The 21,516-nt window shown below is 42.3% G+C and overlaps 1 protein-coding gene across 1 annotated transcript in view; it reads left to right on the top strand.

Annotated features, from left to right (window-relative positions):
• LOC139533701 (plexin-B2-like) overlaps positions 1 to 21,516 on the top strand; it is a gene marked incomplete at its 3' end in the record, with an annotated part of 208,984 nt that overhangs the window by 165,101 nt on the left and 22,367 nt on the right. Inside the window, 9 exon segments of the mRNA XM_071331992.1 lie at positions 7,464 to 7,612; positions 8,874 to 9,006; positions 10,168 to 10,304; positions 10,532 to 10,720; positions 13,126 to 13,234; positions 15,098 to 15,307; positions 16,085 to 16,264; positions 16,680 to 16,816; positions 18,237 to 18,337. Of these exon segments, the coding sequence (XP_071188093.1) occupies positions 7,464 to 7,612; positions 8,874 to 9,006; positions 10,168 to 10,304; positions 10,532 to 10,720; positions 13,126 to 13,234; positions 15,098 to 15,307; positions 16,085 to 16,264; positions 16,680 to 16,816; positions 18,237 to 18,337 (1,345 nt within the window).

The raw sequence follows: 21,516 nt of genomic DNA, 5'->3' as shown, positions 1-21,516 counted from the left end.
GTAAAAGTGAAATATGTGCGATGTAAGAAAGCTAACATTTAAGTTCCTTGCTCAGAACATGAGAACATATGAAAGCTGGTGGTTCCGTTTAACATGAGTCTTCAATATTCCCAGTTAATATGTTTTAGGTTGTAGTTATTATAGGAGTATTTCTCTCTATACCATTTGTATTTCATATCCCTTTGACTATTGCGTGTTCTTATAGGCACTATAGTACTGCCAGCCTAATCTCGGGAGTTGATAGGCTTGAAGTCATAAACAGCGCAATGCTTGAAGCACAGCGAAGAGCTGCTGGCAACCGCAGGAAAGTGCTGTTTGAATGAATGCTTACGAGCCTGCTGCTGCTGCCTACTGCTCAGTCAGACTGCTCTATCAAATATCAAATCATAGATTTAATTATAATAAAATAACAGAGATACTAGCCTTGTGGTATTAATATGGTCAAATCTGGAAACAATCATTTAGAAAACAAAACGTTTATTTTTTCAGTGAAATACGGAACCGTTCCGTATTTTATCAAACGCGCGGCAACCCTATGTCTAAATATTGCTGTTACATTGCACAACCTTCAATGTTATGTCATAATTATGTAAAATTCTGGTAAATTAATTACGGTCTTTGTTCGGAAGAAATGGTCTTCACATAGTTCGCAACGAGCCAGGTGGCCCAAACTGATGCATATACCCTGACTGTTTGCACAGAACGCAAGAGAAGTGACACAATTTCCCTAGTTAAAATAAATTCATATTAGCAGGCAATATTAACTAAATATGCAGGTTTAAAAAATTTACTTGTGTATTGATTTTAAGAAAGGCATTGATGTTTATGGTTAGGTACATTGGTGCAACGACAGTGCTTTCGCGAATGTTAAATCACCACCCGTTTGGCGAAGTAGGCTGTGATTCGATGATAAATTAACAAGCACGGCATTTATTATATGCAACGCAGGACAAGCTAGATAAACTAGTAATATCATCAACCATGTGTAGTTAACTCGTGATTATGTTAAGATTGATTGGTTTTTATAAGATAAGTTTAATGCTAGCTAGCAACTTACCTTGGCTCCTTGCTGCACTCACATAACAGGTAGTCAGCACGACCGTTCACTACAATAAACACACTGAACTACTACTGTAACGACTGTTCTACTATATACACACTGAATTACTACTGTAATGACTGTTCTACTATATACACACTGAACTACTACTGTAATGACTGTTCTACTATATACACACTGAACTACTACTGTAACGACTGTTCACTACTATATACACACTGAACTACTACTGTAACGACTGTTCACTACTATATACACACTGAACTACTACTGTAACGACTGTTCACTACTATATACACACTGAACTACTACTGTAACGACTGTTCTACTATATACACACTGAACTACTACTGTAACGACTGTTCTACTATATACACACTGAACTACTACTGTAACGACTGTTCACTACTATATACACACTGAACTACTACTGTAATGACTGTTCTACTATATACACACTGAACTACTACTGTAACGACTGTTCTACTATATACACACTGAACTACTACTGTAACGACTGTTCACTACTATATACACACTGAACTACTACTGTAACGACTGTTCTACTATATACACACTGAACTACTACTGTAACGACTGTTCTACTATATACACACTGAACTACTACTGTAACGACTGTTCTACTATATACACACTGAACTACTACTGTAACGACTGTTCTACTATATACACACTGAACTACTACTGTAACGACTGTTCACTACTATATACACACTGAACTACTACTGTAACGACTGTTCTACTATATACACACTGAACTACTACTGTAATGACTGTTCACTACTATATACACACTGAACTACTACTGTAACGACTGTTCTACTATATACACACTGAACTACTACTGTAACGACTGTTCACTACTATATACACACTGAACTACTACTGTAACGACTGTTCTACTATATACACACTGAACTACTACTGTAATGACTGTTCTACTATATACACACTGAACTACTACTGTAATGACTGTTCTACTATATACACACTGAACTACTACTGTAACGACTGTTCACTACTATATACACACTGAACTACTACTGTAACGACTGTTCTACTATATACACACTGAACTACTACTGTAACGACTGTTCTTCTATATACACACTGAACTACTACTGTAATGACTGTTCTACTATATACACACTGAACTACTACTGTAACGACTGTTCACTACTATATACACACTGAACTACTACTGTAACGACTGTTCTACTATATACACACTGAACTACTACTGTAAGGACTGTTCTACTATATACACACTGAACTACTACTGTAATGACTGTTCTACTATATACACACTGAACTACTACTGTAACGACTGTTCTACTATATACACACTGAACTACTACTGTAACGACTGTTCTACTATATACACACTGAACTACTACTGTAATGACTGTTCTACTATATACACACTGAACTACTACTGTAACGACTGTTCTACTATATACACACTGAACTACTACTGTAACGACTGTTCTACTATATACACACTGAACTACTACTGTAACGACTGTTCTACTATATACACACTGAACTACTACTGTAACGACTGTTCTACTATATACACACTGAACTACTACTGTAACGACTGTTCACTACTATATACACACTGAACTACTACTGTAACGACTGTTCTACTATATACACACTGAACTACTACTGTAACGACTGTTCACTACTATATACACACTGAACTACTACTGTAATGACTGTTCACTACTATATACACACTGAACTACTACTGTAATGACTGTTCTACTATATACACACTGAACTACTACTGTAACGACTGTTCTACTATATACACACTGAACTACTACTGTAACGACTGTTCTACTATATACACACTGAACTACTACTGTAACGACCGTTCACTACTATATACACACTGAACTACTACTGTAACGACTGTTCACTACTATATACACACTGAACTACTACTGTAACGACTGTTCTACTATATACACACTGAACTACTACTGTAATGACTGTTCTACTATATACACACTGAACTACTACTGTAACGACTGTTCTACTATATACACACTGAACTACTACTGTAACGACTGTTCTACTATATACACACTGAACTACTACTGTAACGACTGTTCTACTATATACACACTGAACTACTACTGTAACGACTGTTCTACTATATACACACTGAACTACTACTGTAACGACTGTTCTACTATATACACACTGAACTACTACTGTAACGACTGTTCACTACTATATACACACTGAACTACTACTGTAACGACTGTTCACTACAATAAACACACTGAACTACTACTGTAACGGCTGTTCACTACTATATACACACTGAACTACTACTGTAATGACTGTTCACTACTATATACACACTGAACTACTACTGTAACGACTGTTCTACTATATACACACTGAACTACTACTGTAACGACTGTTCACTACTATATACACACTGAACTACTACTGTAACGACTGTTCTTCTATATACACACTGAACTACTACTGTAACGACTGTTCTACTATATACACACTGAACTACTACTGTAACGACTGTTCACTACTATATACACACTGAACTACTACTGTAATGACTGTTCACTACTATATACACACTGAACTACTACTGTAACGACTGTTCTACTATATACACACTGAACTACTACTGTAACGACTGTTCACTACTATATACACACTGAACTACTACTGTAACGACTGTTCTACTATATACACACTGAACTACTACTGTAACGACTCTTCTACTATATACACACTGAACTACTACTGTAACGACTGTTCTACTATATACACACTGAACTACTACTGTAACGACTGTTCTACTATATACACACTGAACTACTACTGTAACGACTGTTCACTACTATATACACACTGAACTACTACTGTAACGACTGTTCTACTATATACACACTGAACTACTACTGTAACGACTGTTCTTCTATATACACACTGAACTACTACTGTAACGACTGTTCACTACTATATACACACTGAACTACTACTGTAACGACTGTTCTACTATATACACACTGAACTACTACTGTAACGACTGTTCACTACTATATACACACTGAACTACTACTGTAACGACTGTTCTTCTATATACACACTGAACTACTACTGTAACGACTGTTCACTACTATATACACACTGAACTACTACTGTAACGACTGTTCTACTATATACACACTGAACTACTACTGTAACGACTGTTCACTACTATATACACACTGAACTACTACTGTAACGACTGTTCTTCTATATACACACTGAACTACTACTGTAACGACTGTTCACTACTATATACACACTGAACTACTACTGTAACGACTGTTCTACTATATACACACTGAACTACTACTGTAACGACTGTTCACTACTATATACACACTGAACTACTACTGTAACGACTGTTCTTCTATATACACACTGAACTACTACTGTAACGACTGTTCACTACTATATACACACTGAACTACTACTGTAACGACTGTTCTACTATATACACACTGAACTACTACTGTAACGACTGTTCTTCTATATACACACTGAACTACTACTGTAACGACTGTTCACTACTATATACACACTGAACTACTACTGTAACGACTGTTCTACTATATACACACTGAACTACTACTGTAACGACTGTTCACTACTATATACACACTGAACTACTACTGTAACGACTGTTCTACTATATACACACTGAACTACTACTGTAACGACTGTTCACTACTATATACACACTGAACTACTACTGTAATGACTGTTCACTACTATATACACACTGAACTACTACTGTAACGACTGTTCTACTATATACACACTGAACTACTACTGTAACGACTGTTCTACTATATACACACTGAACTACTACTGTAATGACTGTTCTACTATATACACACTGAACTACTACTGTAACGACTGTTCTTCTATATACACACTGAACTACTACTGTAACGACTGTTCTACTATATACACACTGAACTACTACTGTAACGACTGTTCACTACTATATACACACTGAACTACTACTGTAACGACTGTTCACTACTATATACACACTGAACTACTACTGTAACGACTGTTCTACTATATGCACACTGAACTACTACTGTAATGACTGTTCTACTATATACACACTGAACTACTACTGTAATGACTGTTCTACTATATACACACTGAACTACTACTGTAACGACTGTTCTACTATATACACACTGAACTACTACTGTAACGACTGTTCTACTATATACACACTGAACTACTACTGTAACGACTGTTCTACTATATACACACTGAACTACTACTGTAACGACTGTTCTACTATATACACACTGAACTACTACTGTAACGACTGTTCTACTATATACACACTGAACTACTACTGTAACGACTGTTCTACTATATACACACTGAACTACTACTGTAACGACTGTTCTACTATATACACACTGAACTACTACTGTAACGACTGTTCTACTATATACACACTGAACTACTACTGTAACGACTGTTCACTACTATATACACACTGAACTACTACTGTAACGACTGTTCTACTATATACACACTGAACTACTACTGTAACGACTGTTCTACTATATACACACTGAACTACTACTGTAACGACTGTTCTACTATATACACACTGAACTACTACTGTAACGCCTGTTCTACTATATACACACTGAACTACTACTGTAATGACTGTTCTACTATATACACACTGAACTACTACTGTAACGACTGTTCTACTATATACACACTGAACTACTACTGTAACGACTGTTCTACTATATACACACTGAACTACTACTGTAACGACTGTTCTACTATATACACACTGAACTACTACTGTAACGACTGTTCTACTATATACACACTGAACTACTACTGTAACGACTGTTCTACTATATACACACTGAACTACTACTGTAACGACTGTTCTACTATATACACACTGAACTACTACTGTAATGACTGTTCACTACTATATACACACTGAACTACTACTGTAACGACTGTTCTACTATATACACACTGAACTACTACTGTAACGACTGTTCTACTATATACACACTGAACTACTACTGTAACGACTGTTCTACTATATACACACTGAACTACTACTGTAATGACTGTTCACTACTATATACACACTGAACTACTACTGTAACGACTGTTCTACTATATACACACTGAACTACTACTGTAACGACTGTTCACTACTATATACACACTGAACTACTACTGTAACGACTGTTCTACTATATACACACTGAACTACTACTGTAATGACTGTTCTACTATATACACACTGAACTACTACTGTAACGACTGTTCTACTATATACACACTGAACTACTACTGTAACGACTGTTCTACTATATACACACTGAACTACTACTGTAACGACTGTTCTACTATATACACACTGAACTACTACTGTAACGACTGTTCTACTATATACACACTGAACTACTACTGTAACGACCGTTCACTACTATATACACACTGAACTACTACTGTAACGACTGTTCTACTATATACACACTGAACTACTACTGTAACGACTGTTCTACTATATACACACTGAACTACTACTGTAACGACTGTTCTACTATATACACACTGAACTACTACTGTAACGACTGTTCTACTATATACACACTGAACTACTACTGTAACGACTGTTCACTACTATATACACACTGAACTACTACTGTAACGACTGTTCTACTATATACACACTGAACTACTACTGTAACGACTGTTCACTACTATATACACACTGAACTACTACTGTAACGACTGTTCACTACTATATACACACTGAACTACTACTGTAACGACTGTTCACTACTATATACACACTGAACTACTACTGTAATGACTGTTCTACTATATACACACTGAACTACTACTGTAACGACTGTTCACTACTATATACACACTGAACTACTACTGTAACGACTGTTCACTACTATATACACACTGAACTACTACTGTAACGACTGTTCTACTATATACACACTGAACTACTACTGTAACGACTGTTCACTACTATATACACACTGAACTACTACTGTAACGACTGTTCACTACTATATACACACTGAACTACTACTGTAATGACTGTTCTACTATATACACACTGAACTACTACTGTAACGACTGTTCACTACTATATACACACTGAACTACTACTGTAACGACTGTTCTACTATATACACACTGATGGCACTGACCTTTATATTATATATTAATCTACCACACATCTAAATCATTCTCTCCCTCTCTCTCATCCCTCTCTCTCTCTCATCCCTCTCCTTCTCTCTCATCCCCCCCACAGATCATCCCTCGTTTTGGGCCTCTGAACGGTGGGATAATGGTGACCATTAAAGGGTCTAACCTGGGCATAAAGGAGGAGGACATTAAGAAGGTGACGGTGGCTGGAGTGGACTGTGTTCACCAGGGGGACAGATACTCTGTCTCCACCAGGTATAGTGATAGTGGGGGGGGGGGGGCGCAGAGTCACATCCCTGTAATCACGGCCGGTCCGCTCATTAGGCAGGATTAGGCGTCTGCCTATGGCGGCAGATTGATGAGGACGCCATTTTCTGTTCTAAACTGCCCGAGACCCACCTCCAACAACAACACATAAAACGTGACATAATTCTGCCCCGAAACAATGACAGTTGGTGGCATATGGGCTTTTTAGGTGAGCGCTGATGCCGCCCTGTAATAAGCAGTGCCCACTTTGTCAAAGGCAGGGTCGCAAAATATTTATCTTGTCCATTCCCACCGGCCTCTCCAGAGTGCTGTTGGAGAGATGCATCGCTGAAGCTTCACCAACGTTCTGTTAAAAATGAATCTAACATAAATCATGTAGCAGTTATAGGATATGGAAGAAAGAGTATGTGGCCTTTTCTGTAGCCTTCAGGCTGGAGATTAAATGTATGACAATGTAATGAGACTGACACTTTTTTACATCGTGTACGTTTCTCCAATCAAATAGCCTAACCTAAATGGAAACCAATCAAATAAAAAATCAGCTGTGATGTTAACAAACAACATATCCTAAAAACAAGACAGGTCAAAGTAAAATGGACAATATGGAATGGACAAAGAGAAAGTAAAATGGACAATCCCAGCTGTTGTCCAGGAGTTTCATCCCATTGTCATGATCAGTGGTTTCAAGTTTGTATCCGTCAATTTTTGTCAAGTTGACAAGATTGTGCAAAGCTGTCATCAAGGCAAAGGGTGGCGACTTTTTAAGAATCTCAAATATATAAAATATATTTTGAGTAACACTTTTTTTGGTTACTACATGATTTCATGTGTGTTATTTCATGGTTTTAATGTCTTCACTATAATTATACAATGTAGAAAATAATAAATAAAGAGAAACCCTTGAATGAGTGCAGTAGGTGTCCAAACTTATGACTGCTACTGTACATCTTTTCAACTTTAATTCACAACCGAAAATGAACCTGATTTAATCGTCTAGAAAATACTTATTTTAGATGTCTTTCCAACATCATTTTGCTTACTGGGACTATTCTAGGTTTGTGAAGGGGGGGGTGGCATTTTTTGGTCCCGCTAGAACGGCAAGGACCGGCCCTGCCTGTAATGTACTTTTATGCCCAGCGAATAACATATTTCATTAAACACAACATTTCGATGTACAGTATGTCTGCTTTTGTGTGTGGTGGAGTAACCGGGCCTTTATCTTACCCCAGCTGTTCTGTGTCTTCTCCAGTGTTGTGTGTGAGATCGGTCCGGTCCGGCCTCCTGCTTCAGTGGACCTCCCAGGTCCCGTCAACCAGGGGGTAGTGGAGGTGGAGGTGGAGGGGGGCAGGAGAGGACGTTCAGAGGTCCTCTTCACCTATAGGGTACGTTTCATACAGTTACAGGGCCATTCTTTACCCCAACATGACTCCTAACTGTTGTAAGAGTCGACCCCACACTGCAGGAGTTACCTGACGTTTCATACTGTACATGGCTCTTAGTGTGTTAAAGCTCTGCTCAGTGCTCATACACCCACTATGTTAGTCTCTCTCTGCTGGTTTTACATCTTCACATTCATCAATGTTCTTAGAAGATGCTCTTAGAATTCAGAATAGCATCTGTTGAAAGGAAACAGAATTTAACGGGGATTTACTCAAGAACAGGATTTACTCAAAAACACATCTATACTGTGAGCCTTCATGGTAAATATTTACACTCATTTATTTTGGGGTTCATATTTTCTTGTTTGTTTGTTTCTGCCAAAATAACAATGTCCCCATGAGAATGTACTGAGCTTGAAAAGCTATTTTTCTTTATTATAGATTTGATCAAAGCTTCAGATTTTCTAGGGAACATAACATTCTTTTGCTCTCTCGCTCTCGTTTGCTCTCTCGCTCTGGGTTGTTAGACGGTGGGCCCTGGGTGGTTAGACGGTGGGCCCTGGGTGGTTAGACGGTGGGCCCTGGGTGGTTAGACGGTGGGCCCTGGGTGGTTAGACGGTGGGCCCTGGGTGGTTAGACGGTGGGCCCTGGGTGGATAGACGGTGGGCCGTTTGACGGTGGGCCCTGGGCCGTTTGACGGTGGGCCCTGGGCCGTTTGACGGTGGGCCCTGGGCCGTTTGACGGTGGGCCGTTTGACGGTGGGCCCTGGGCCGTTAGACGGTGGGCCCTGGGCCGTTAGACGGTGGGCTCTGGGTCGTTAGAGCATGGTGTTAGTTACACCGGAGTTTGTAACGGGACAGATGCAGTATATTGTACAGTACATGTATACATACAGTGTGTTAACTGTAAAACACTTTGGATGAAAACATCTGCTAAATAACCATATAGAATGTTAAAAGGTCAGGACAGGAGTTTTTCCTTGTCAGGTCATGCAGTCTGGAAAACCTCCAAGACCTAAGTATGTTCCCTTATCACTGATGTCTCGTCTCTTATCCCCTCCAGGACCTAAGTATGTTCCCTTATCACTGATGTCTCGTCTCTTATCCCCTCCAGGACCTAAGTATGTTCCCTTATCACTGATGTCTCGTCTCTTATCCCCTCCAGGACCCCATCCCTGAGACAGTTTCCCCCCTGAAGGGCCCTGCGGCCGGGGGAACAGTCATCACTATCTCTGGGAAACACCTGGATACGGCAAACAAGGATGATGTCATTGTCACCGTGGGGGGAGTGCCCTGTGAAGTGTAAGGATGATCACACTTGAGTTTTCCAACCCCTGGAGTTTGCTGTCTGGACAGGTTGCCTGAGTCATGTCCTATTCAATTGTTCTCTCAAGGCCGACCTCTGAAATATATTAGCCATACAGTAATTATGTTTGACTTGTTCCTTTGAGATTACCTTCTCTCCCCTCAATACTACGACCCCTGTTTGACCTTTTCCATAATGATCTCTGTCCCTGTTTCTCCCTCAGGTTGTCGTTTGGCAGTGAGATCACCTGTGAGACAGGTGTATACAAGGGACAAAAGGTTCCATTGGAGTCCCTGAGAGTCTCAGTGAAGTATGGGAAGAGCACCACCAAGGACGTCCCTGACTCCTTCAACTTCCAGTACTCTGAGAACCCCAAACTCACGGACTACAGCCCCAAGACCAGCTTCATATGGTGAGTAGAGTCCAGGCACAATGCTCCAGAGAGGGTTGAAATCAAAGCTCCTCTTTTTCTTTAAGCGAAGCTGGAGTTGAATGCAAATCAGTTTGAAGCGGATAATGAAATGACAGTTTCTTATTGGACACATTCAGGTAGTGTCTCCCTCTTTCAAAACATTTCAAAAGGTTTCTCCTGTTTTGTGCTTCCTAACATGACCCTGATATATGGTGTCTTCGTCTAGTGTTTCAGTGGAGGCAGGAGGATTACGATTGAGTCATTTAGCAGACGTTCTTATCCAGAGCCGCATAGTTAGTGCAGTCACCTTAAGATGGTTAGGTGGGACAACCACATGGGGCGGCAGGTAGACTAGTGGTTAGAGCGTTGGACTAGTACCGGGAGGTTGCAAGATCGAATCCCCGAGCTGACAAGGTAAAAATCTGTCGTTCTGCCCCTGAACAAGGCAGTTAACCCACTGTTCCAAGGCCGTCATTGAAAATGAGAATTTGTTCTTAACTGACTTGCCTAGTTAAATAAATAAAGCAGTCATAGTACTGGAAGTACATGTTTCCTCTGTCTATATCTTCAAAGACACAGCTAGTAAGAGAGAAAAGAGTCAAGTGCGAGTGTTGGTTCACAAAATATGTTTTCAGAAGACGTACAGGGACTCTGCTGTCCTAGCTTCAGGGGGAAGCTGGTTCCACCATTGGGGTGCCAGGACAGAGAAGAGCTTGGACGGGGCTGAGCGGGAGCTGCCCTCCCGTAGGGGTGGGAGAACCAAGAGACCTGTGGTGTCAGAACAGAGTACTCTGGTTGGGGTGTAGGGTTTGAACATAGCCTGAAGGTAGGGAGGACCAAGAGACCAGAGGTGTCAGAACAGAGTACTCTGGTTGGGGTGTAGGGTTTGAACATAGCCTGAAGGTAGGGAGGACCAAGAGACCAGAGGTGTCAGAACAGAGTACTCTGGTTGGGGTGTCGGGTTTGAACATAGCCTGAAGGTAGGGAGGACCAAGAGACCAGAGGTGTCAGAACAGAGTACTCTGGTTGGGGTGTAGGGTTTGAACATAGCCTGAAGGTAGGGAGGACCAAGAGACCAGAGGTGGCAGGACGGAGTACTCTGGTTGGGGTGTCGGGTTTGAACATAGCCTGAAGGTAGGGAGGACCAAGAGACCAGAGGTGTCAGAACAGAGTGCTCTGGTTGGGGTGTAGGGTTTGAACATAGCCTGAAGGTAGGGAGGACCAAGAGTCCTGGGGTGTCAGAACAGAGTACTCTGGTTGGGGTGTAGGGTTTGAACATAGCCTGAAGGTAGGGAGGACCAAGAGACCAGAGGTGTCAGAACAGAGTGCTCTGGTTGGGGTGTAGGGTTTGAACATAGCCTGAAGGTAGGGAGGACCAAGAGACCAGAGGTGGCAGGACGGAGTACTCTGGTTGGGGTGTAGGGTTTGAACATAGCCTGAAGGTAGGGAGAACCAAGAGACCTGGGGTGTCAGAACAGAGTGCTCTGGTTGGGGTGTCGGGTTTGAACATAGCCTGAAGGTAGGGAGGACCAAGAGACCAGAGGTGTCAGAACAGAGTACTCTGGTTGGGGTGTAGGGTTTGAACATAGCCTGAAGGTAGGGAGGACCAAGAGACCAGAGGTGTCAGAACAGAGTGCTCTGGTTGGGGTGTAGGGTTTGAACATAGCCTGAAGGTAGGGAGGACCAAGAGACCAGAGGTGTCAGAACAGAGTGCTCTGGTTGGGGTGTGGGGTTTGAACATAGCCTGAAGGTAGGGAGGACCAAGAGACCAGAGGTGTCAGAACAGAGTACTCTGGTTGGGGTGTAGGGTTTGAACATAGCCTGAAGGTAGGGAGGACCAAGAGACCAGAGGTGTCAGGACGGAGTGCTCTGGTTGGGGTGTAGGGTTTGAACATAGCCTGAAGGTAGGGAGGACCAAGAGACCAGAGGTGTCAGAACAGAGTACTCTGGTTGGGGTGTAGGGTTTGAACATAGCCTGAAGGTAGGGAGGACCAAGAGACCAGAGGTGTCAGAACAGAGTGCTCTGGTTGGGGTGTCGGGTTTGAACATAGCCTGAAGGTAGGGAGAACCAAGAGACCAGAGGTGTCAGAACAGAGTACTCTGGTTGGGGTGTAGGGTTTGAACATAGCCTGAAGGTAGGGAGGGGCCGGTCCTCTTGCTGCTCCGTAGGTAAGTACCAAGGTATTGTAGTGGATTCAAGCTTTGACTGAAAGCCAGTGGAGTGTGTGGAGGAGCAGGCTGACATGTTCAACCTTCCTAACTTTTCACATCAGGGGGGCTGCAGCGTTCTGCTGAGTTGCACAGGTTTGATGGCACAAGCAGGGAGCCCAGCCAACAGAGAGTTGCTGTAGGATTGTGTGTTCTGTTGTATTGAGAGCTGATGTGTGTGTTGTCTGGTGTTTCAGTGGAGGCAGGAGGATCGTGTGTGTGGGCAGTGGTTTTGACCTCATCCAGAGAGCCACCATGAAGGTGCTGCCCTCTACTGATGACTTCTCTCAGTCCCCTCCCATTGAGGTTAGTACACACTACTCACTACTAATACAATACACCTAATGTTATCATTCTAGAGTCCCCTCCCATTGAGGTTAGTACACACTACTCACTACTAATACAATACACCGAATGTTATCATTCTAGAGTCCCCTCCCATTGAGGTTAGTACACACTACTCACTACTAATACAATACACCTAATGTTATCATTCTAGAGTCCCCTCCCATTGAGGTTAGTACACACTACTCACTACTAATACAATAAACCTAATGTTATCATTCTAGAGTCCCCTCCCATTGAGGTTAGTACACACTATTCACTACTAATACAATACACCTAATGTTATCATTCTAGAGTCCCCTCCCATTGAGGTTAGTACACACTATTCACTACTAATACAATACACCTAATGTTATCATTCTAGAGTCCCCTCCCATTGAGGTTAGTACACACTATTCACTACTAATACAATACACCTAATGTTATCATTCTAGATTACCCTCCCATTGAGGTTAGTACACACTACTCACTACTAATACAATACACCTAATGTTATCATTCTAGATTCCCCTCCCATTGAGGTTAGTACACACTACTCACTACTAATACAATACACCTAATGTTATCATTCTAGATTACCCTCCCATTGAGGTTAGTACACACTACTCACTACTAATACAATACACCGAATGTTATCATTCTAGATTCCCCTCCCATTGAGGTTAGTACACACTACTCACTACTAATACAATACACCTAATGTTATCCATTCTGGAGTCCACTCCTATTATACAATACACTACATGTTATCATTCTACAGTTCACTCCTATTATACAATACATTACATGTTATCATTCTACAGTCCACTCCTATTATACAATACATTACATGTTATCATTCTAGAGTCCACTCCTATTATACAATACACTACATGTTATCATTCTACAGTCCACTCCTATTATACAATACACTACATGTCATCATTCTAGAGTCCCCTCCCATTGAGGTTAGTATACCATTCCACAAGTTCTCTGTTTCCTGCCAGTAGTGTATTCTAATCCCTCTAGTGTACACTACTCTAGCTGTGGTATTATTCATGGCAGGTAGCTAGCATGTCCTAGTGTACACTACTCTAGCTGTGGTATTATCCATGGCAGGTAGCTAGCATGTCCTAGTGTACACTACTCTAGCTGTGGTATTATCCATGGCAGGTAGCTAGCATGTCCTAGTGTACAGTACTCTAGCTGTGGTATTATCCATGGCAGGTAGCTAGCATGTCCTAGTGTACACTACTCTAGCTGTGGTATTATCCATGGCAGGTAGCTAGCATGTCATTGTGTACACTACTCTAGCTGTGGTATTATCTATGGCAGGTAGCTAGCATGTCCTAGTGTACAGTACTGTTGCTGTGGTATTATCCATGGCAGGTAGCTAGCATGTCCTAGTGTACAGTACCCTAGCTGTGGTATTATCCATGGCAGGTAGCTAGCATGTCCTAGTGTACAGTACTGTTGCTGTGGTATTATCCATGGCAGGTAGCTAGCATGTCCTAGTGTACACTACTCTAGCTGTGGTATTATCTATGGCAGGTAGCTAGCATGTCCTAGTGTACAGTACTGTTGCTGTGGTATTATCCATGGCAGGTAGCTAGCATGTCCTAGTGTACAGTACTCCTGCTGTGGTATTATCTATGGCAGGTAGCTAGGATGTCAACAGTGACTCAGTGAGTTTTATGTTTTTGTCTGTGACTACAGACTTCTCTGTGAGACTAAACACAGACACATTGTCCTGCCAGGAATGAAATATCTTTCTCTCTTTTCTATCTCTCTCTCTCTCTCTCTCTTCCCTATCTCTCTCTGCCCCCCTCTCCATCCCCCCTCCAGTTCATCCAGTCTGCCGTACATAAGAACGACACAGTGCTGCTGTTTGACAGTCCAGCGGTGAACAGGTCCTCTGAGACCCAGTCCTTTAGGACCTTCCTCCAGCTAGACAACGTGGTAGAGGAACTGAATTCCTTTGAGTACCACGCCGACCCATTCTTCAATGAACTGACCAAGAACATCATCACTGAAACCTCCATCATCATCGTCACGGTAAAGAACAGTAACACTACTCTTATGGGGTTGTGGGGTTATGGGGTTGTGTTGTCATGGTTACTGTTTGGGAGTTTTTTTGGTTATTTCTGGTAATACTCGCTTATCGTTTTCCGTGGGCCATTGTGGCTTAAATGTTATTCTGCTTCGGGCCTCCCGAGTGGCACAGTGGTCTAAGGCACTGCATCGCAGTGCTAGCTGTGCCACTAGAGATTCTGGGTTCGAGTCCAGGCTCTGCCGCAGCTGGCCGCGACCGGGAGACCAATGGGGCGGTACACAATTGGCCCAGCGTCGTCCAGGTCAGGGGAGGGTTTGGGCCGGCAGGGATGTCCTTGTCTCATTGCGCACTAGCGACTCCTGTGGCGGGTCAGGTGCAGTGCACGCTGACACGGTCGGCAGTTATACAGTGTTTCCTCCGACACATTGGTGCGGCTGGCTTCCAGGTTAAGTGGGCAAGAAGTAGTGCGGCTTGGCTGGGTTGTGTTTCGGAGGACGCACGGCTCTCGACCTTCGCCTCTGCCAAGTCCGTACGGGAGTTGCAGCGATGAGACAAGACTGTAACTACCAATTGGACACCATGAAATTGGAGAGAAAAAAGGACAAAAAAAAAAAATATTCTGCTTTGTGACTATGATGTCCCCCCAGAGAGAAAAGACAATTATAGTGCATTGATATAATTCATATTAATATTGAGGTAATCATATCTGCTTTTACAAATGACTGCATGTCCCTGCAGTCCAGAGATTAACAGCCAGCCACCTCTCTCTTTCTCCCCAGGGTCGTGGTTTCAGCAAGGCCATGACAGCTGAAGAAGCCCAGGCGTTCGTAGGAGATGCGTCCTGTAAGGTGACCATCCTGCAGGATGACAAGCTGTTCCTGGAAGCTCCGTCCACCCAGCCCAGAGCCCGCTCCAAACGCCAGCGCAGAGACACCAGCTCCGACCCTTTGGACCTAACGGTGACAACACTGGCCTTCTGTCTAAACCCAAGGCACAGAGAGAGAGGCTTCAGGCATTAGCACTGGACAAGCTGATGTCTCTCTGGCTCTCAACATGTGTTTCAGATAGAACTGTACAGGAACACTAGCATCTATCTAAATCATTGGTGTCCAAACTTAATCCAATGTCCTGTGTTGCAGACATTCACTTCAGTCAAAGCATTAAACCACCTGATTGAACCATACAATAATCCTAGTCTTGTGACCGGGACCACTCAGTCCTGACAGAGACATATCAGTATCAACACCTTGATGTATATCTGCCTCTCCACAATTATACACGTCTTGTAGCTCATTTCTCTCCATATCTCTGCCTCCCTCTCCCCCTCATCTCTCTCGTTCCCTTGCTCTCTGTATCTCTCTCTCTCCCTAACAGATAAAGTTTGGTAATGGCGAGTGGGTGGTGGGCTCAGTGAACTATGAGAGGAAGTATGAGGTTCCTTTGGCTATCATCATCCCAGCTGTCATCGTCCCTATGCTACTGTTTATAGCTGTGTCCGTCTACTGCTACAGGTACACAACTACACTTCCCATCAAGCACCACTCATGTAGTTGTGATGGGTGAATTGTTTTTAGTTCACCCGGTGAAATGGGGGTCTGGAGTTTACACTCTAGAACCAATGAAATAATCTCAGATGTACAAACTACAGATTCACATTGTGGAACAGTTCTGTAGTCTAATGGACTGTTCCTGTGTGTTAGTAGTCTAATGGACTGTTCCTGTGTGTTAATGTCTAATGGACTGTTCCTGTGTGTTAGTAGTCTAATGGACTGTTCCTGTGTGTTAGTAGTCTAATGGACTGTTCCTGTGTGTTAGTAGTCTAATGGACTGTTCCTGTGTGTTAGTAGTCTAATGGACTGTTCCTGTGTGTTAGTAGTCTAATGGACTGTTCCTATGTGTTAGTAGTCTAATGGACTGTTCCTGTGTGTTAGTAGTCTAATGGACTGTTCCTATGTGTTAGTCTAATGGACTGTTCCTGTGTGTTAGTATTCTAATGGACTGTTCCTATGTGTTAATGTCTAATGGACTGTTCCTGTGTGTTAGTAGTCTAATGGACTGTTCCTATGTGTTAGTAGTCTAATGGACTGTTCCTGTGTGTTAGTAGTCTAATGGACAGTTCCTGTGTGTTAGTAGTCTAATGGACTGTTCCTGTGTGTTAGTAGTCTAATGGACTGTTCCTGTGTGTCTGTAGTCTAATGGACTGTTCCTGTGTGTCTGTAGTCTAATGGACTGTTCCTGTGTGTTAGTAGTCTAATGGACTGTTCCTGTGTGTTAGTAGTCTAATGGACTGTTCCTGTGTGTTAGTAGTCTAATGGACTGTTCCTGTGTGTTAATATCTGTAGTCTAATGGACTGTTCCTGTGTGTTAGTAGTCTAATGGACTGTTCCTGTGTGTTAGTAGTCTAATGGACTGTTCCTATGTGTTAATATCTGTAGTCTAATGGACTGTTCCTGTGTGTTAGTAGTCTAATGGACTGTTCCTATGTGTTAGTAGTCTAATGGACTGTTCCTGTGTGTTAGTAGTCTAATGGACTGTTCCTATGTGTCTGTAGTCTAATGGACTGTTCCTATGTGTTAGTAGTCTAATGGACTGTTCCTGTGTGTTAGTAGTCTAATGGACTGTTCCTGTGTGTTAGTAGTCTAATGGACTGTTCCTGTGTGTTAGTAGTCTAATGGACTGTTCCTGTGTGTTAGTAGTCTAATGGACTGTTCCTGTGTGTTAGTAGTCTAATGGACTGTTCCTGTGTGTTAGTAGTCTAATGGACTGTTCCTGTGTGTTAGAAGTCTAATGGACTGCTCCTGTGTGTTAGTAGTCTAATGGACTGTTCCTGTGTGTTAGTAGTCTAATGGACTGTTCCTATGTGTTAGTAGTCTAATGGACTGTTCCTGTGTGTTAGTAGTCTAATGGACTGTTCCTGTGTGTTAATGACAGGAGGAAGAGCCAGCAGGCAGAGAGAGAGTATGAGAAAGTGAAACACCAGTTGGATCATCTAGAGGAGAGTGTGAGAGACCGCTGCAAGAAGGAATTCACAGGTATGTTCACACTATCACACACTATCACACACCACACACTGCTATAACATTACACACACACTATCACACACCACACACTGCTATAACATTACACACACACTATCACACACCACACACACACCTATAACATTACACACACCACATACACTGCTAAAACATTACACACACAAAATCACACACTGTCACACTGCTAAAACATTACACACACACAATCAAATCAAATGTTATTAGTCACATGTGCCGCTTACTTACAAGCCCCTAACCAACAATTCAGTTTAAAGAATAAGAAATAAAAGTAACAAGTAGTTAAAGAGCAGCAGTAAAATAACAATAGCGAGACTATATACAGGGGTACTGGTACAGAGTCAATGTGCGGGGGCACCGGTTAGTCGAGGTAATATGTACAGTTGAAGTTGGAAGTTTACATACACCTTAGCAAAATACATTTAAACTCAGTTGTTCACAATTCCTGCCATTTTAATCCTAGTAAAAATTCCCTGTCTTAGATCAATTAGGATCACCACTTTATTTTAAGAATGTGAAATGTCAGAATAATAGAGAGAATGATTTATTTCAGCTTTTACTTATTTCATCACATTCCTAGTGGGTCAGAAGTTTACATACACTCAATTAGTATTTGGTAGCATTGCCTTTAAATTGTTTAACTTGGGTCAAACGTTTCGGGTAGCCTTCCACAAGCTCCCCACAATAAGTTGGGTGAATTTTGGACCATTCCTCCTGACAGAGCTGGTGTAACTAAGTCAGGTTTGTAGGCCTCCTTGCTCGCGCACACTTTTTCAGTTCTGCTCACAAATTTTCTATAGGATTGAGGTCAGGGCTTTGTGATGGCCACTCCAATACCTTGACTTTGTTGTCCTTAAGCCATTTTGCCACAACTTTGGAAGTATGCTTGGGGTCGTTGTCCATTTGGAAGACCCATTTGCGACCAAGCTTTAACTTCTTGACTGATGTCTTGAGATGTTGCTTCAATATATCCACATAATTTTCTTTCCTCATGAAGCCATCTATTTTGTGAAGTGCACCAGTCCCTCCTGCAACAAAGCACCCCCACAACATGATGCTGCCACCCCCGTGCTTCACGGTTGGGATGGTGTTCTTCGGCTTGCAAGCCTCACCCTTTTTCTCCAAACATAACGATGGTTATGGCCAAACAGTTATATTTTTGTTTCATCAGACCAGAGGACATTTCTCCAAAAAGTCTGATCTTTGTCCCCATGTGCAGTTGCAAACCGTAGTCTGGCTTTTTTATGGCGGTTTTAGAGCAGTGGCTTCTACCTTGCTGAGCGGCCTTTCAGGTTATGTCGATATAGGACTCGTTTTACTGTGAATATAGATACTTTTGTACCTGTTTCCTCCAGCATCTTCACAAGGTCCTTTGCTGTTGTTCTGGGATTGATTTGCACTTTTCGCCCAAAGTACTTTCATCTCTAGGAGACAGAACACGTCTCCTTCCTGAGCGGTATGACGGCTGCATGGTCCCATGGTATTTATACTTGCATACTATTGTTTGTACAGATGAATGTGGTACCTTCAGGCATTTGGAAATTGCTCCCAAGGATGAACCAGACTTGTGGATGTCTACAATTTATTTTCTGAGATTTTGTCTGGTTTCTTTTGATTTCCCATGATGTCAAGCAAAGAGGCACTGAGTTTGAAGGTAGGCCTTGAAATACATCCACAGGTACACCTCCAATTGACTCAAATGATGTCAGTTAGCCTATCAGACGCTTCTAAAGCCATGACATAATTTTCTGGAATTTTCCAAGCTGTTTACAGGCACAGTCAACTTAGTGTATGAAAACTTCTGACCCACTGCAATTGTGATACAGTGAGTTATAAGTGAAATAATCTGTCTGTAAACAATTGTTGGAAAAATTACTTGTCATGCACAAAGTAGATGTCCTAACCGACTTGCCAAAACTAAAGTTTGGTTGAAAAACTAGTTTTAATGACTCCAACCTAAGTGTATGTAAACTTCCGACTTCAACTGTAGGTAGAGTTAGTGACTATGCATAGATAATATCAGAGAGTAGCAGCAGCGTAAGAGAGGGGGGGGGGGGGGGGGCAATGCAAATAGTCCGGGTAGCTATTTGATTTGCTGTTCAGGAGTCTTATGGCTTGGGGGTAGCAGTTGTTTAGAAGCCTCTTGGACCTAGACTTGGTGCTCCGGTACCCGCTTGCCATGCGGTAGCAGAGAGAACAGTCGAGAACAGTCACACTACGTACACTGCAATAACATTACACACTCACACGCCACTCCTGGCTCCCGAGTGGCGCAGCGGTCTAAGGCACTGCATCTAAATGCTAGAGGGGTCACTACAGACACCCTGGTTCGATTCTAGGCTGTATCACAACCGGCCGTGATTGGGAGTCCCATAGGGCGGCGCACAATTGGTTCAGCGTCATCCGGGTTTGGCCGGGGTAGGCCGTCATTGTAAATAATATTTTGTTCTTAACTGACATGCCTAGTTAAATAAAGGTTACTTTAAAAAATAATTTAAAAAACACACCACATCCGCTGCTATAACATTACACACACTATCTTGTTGTTCTGGTTCTCCTAGTTCTGGTTCTCCTAGGAGCTAGTCTTGTTGTTCTGGTTCTCCTAGGAGCTAGTCTTGTTGGTGTGGTTCTCCTAGGAGCTAGTCTTGTTGTTCTGGTTCTCCTAGGAGCTAGTCTTGTTGTTGTGGTTCTCCTAGGAGCTAGACTTGTTGGTGTGGTTCTCCTAGGAGCTAGTCTTGTTGTTGTGGTTCTCCTAGGAGCTAGTCTTGTTGTGTTCTGGTTCTCCTAGGAGCTAGTCTTGTTGTGTTCTGGTTCTCCTAGGAGCTAGTCTTGTTGTTGTGGTTCTCCTAGGAGCTAGTCTTGTTGTTCTGGTTCTCCTAGGAGCTAGTCTTGTTGTTCTGGTTCTCCTAGGAGCTAGTCTTGTTGTTCTGGTTCTCCTAGGAGCTAGTCTTGTTGTTCTGGTTCTCCTAGGAGCTAGTCTTGTTGTGTTCTGGTTCTCCTAGGAGCTAGTCTTGTTGTTCTGGTTCTCCTAGGAGCTAGTCTTGTTGTGTTCTGGTTCTCCTAGGAGCTAGTCTTGTTGTTCTGGTTCTCCTAGGAGCTAGTCTTGTTGTGTTTTGGTTCTCCTAGGAGCTAGTCTTGTTGTGTTCTGGTTCTCC

This window comes from Salvelinus alpinus, chromosome 11 (assembly GCF_045679555.1).
Source record: "Salvelinus alpinus chromosome 11, SLU_Salpinus.1, whole genome shotgun sequence".
Taxonomy (NCBI): Eukaryota; Metazoa; Chordata; class Actinopteri; order Salmoniformes; family Salmonidae; genus Salvelinus; species Salvelinus alpinus.
This window is presented reverse-complemented; position numbering and strand designations above follow the sequence as displayed.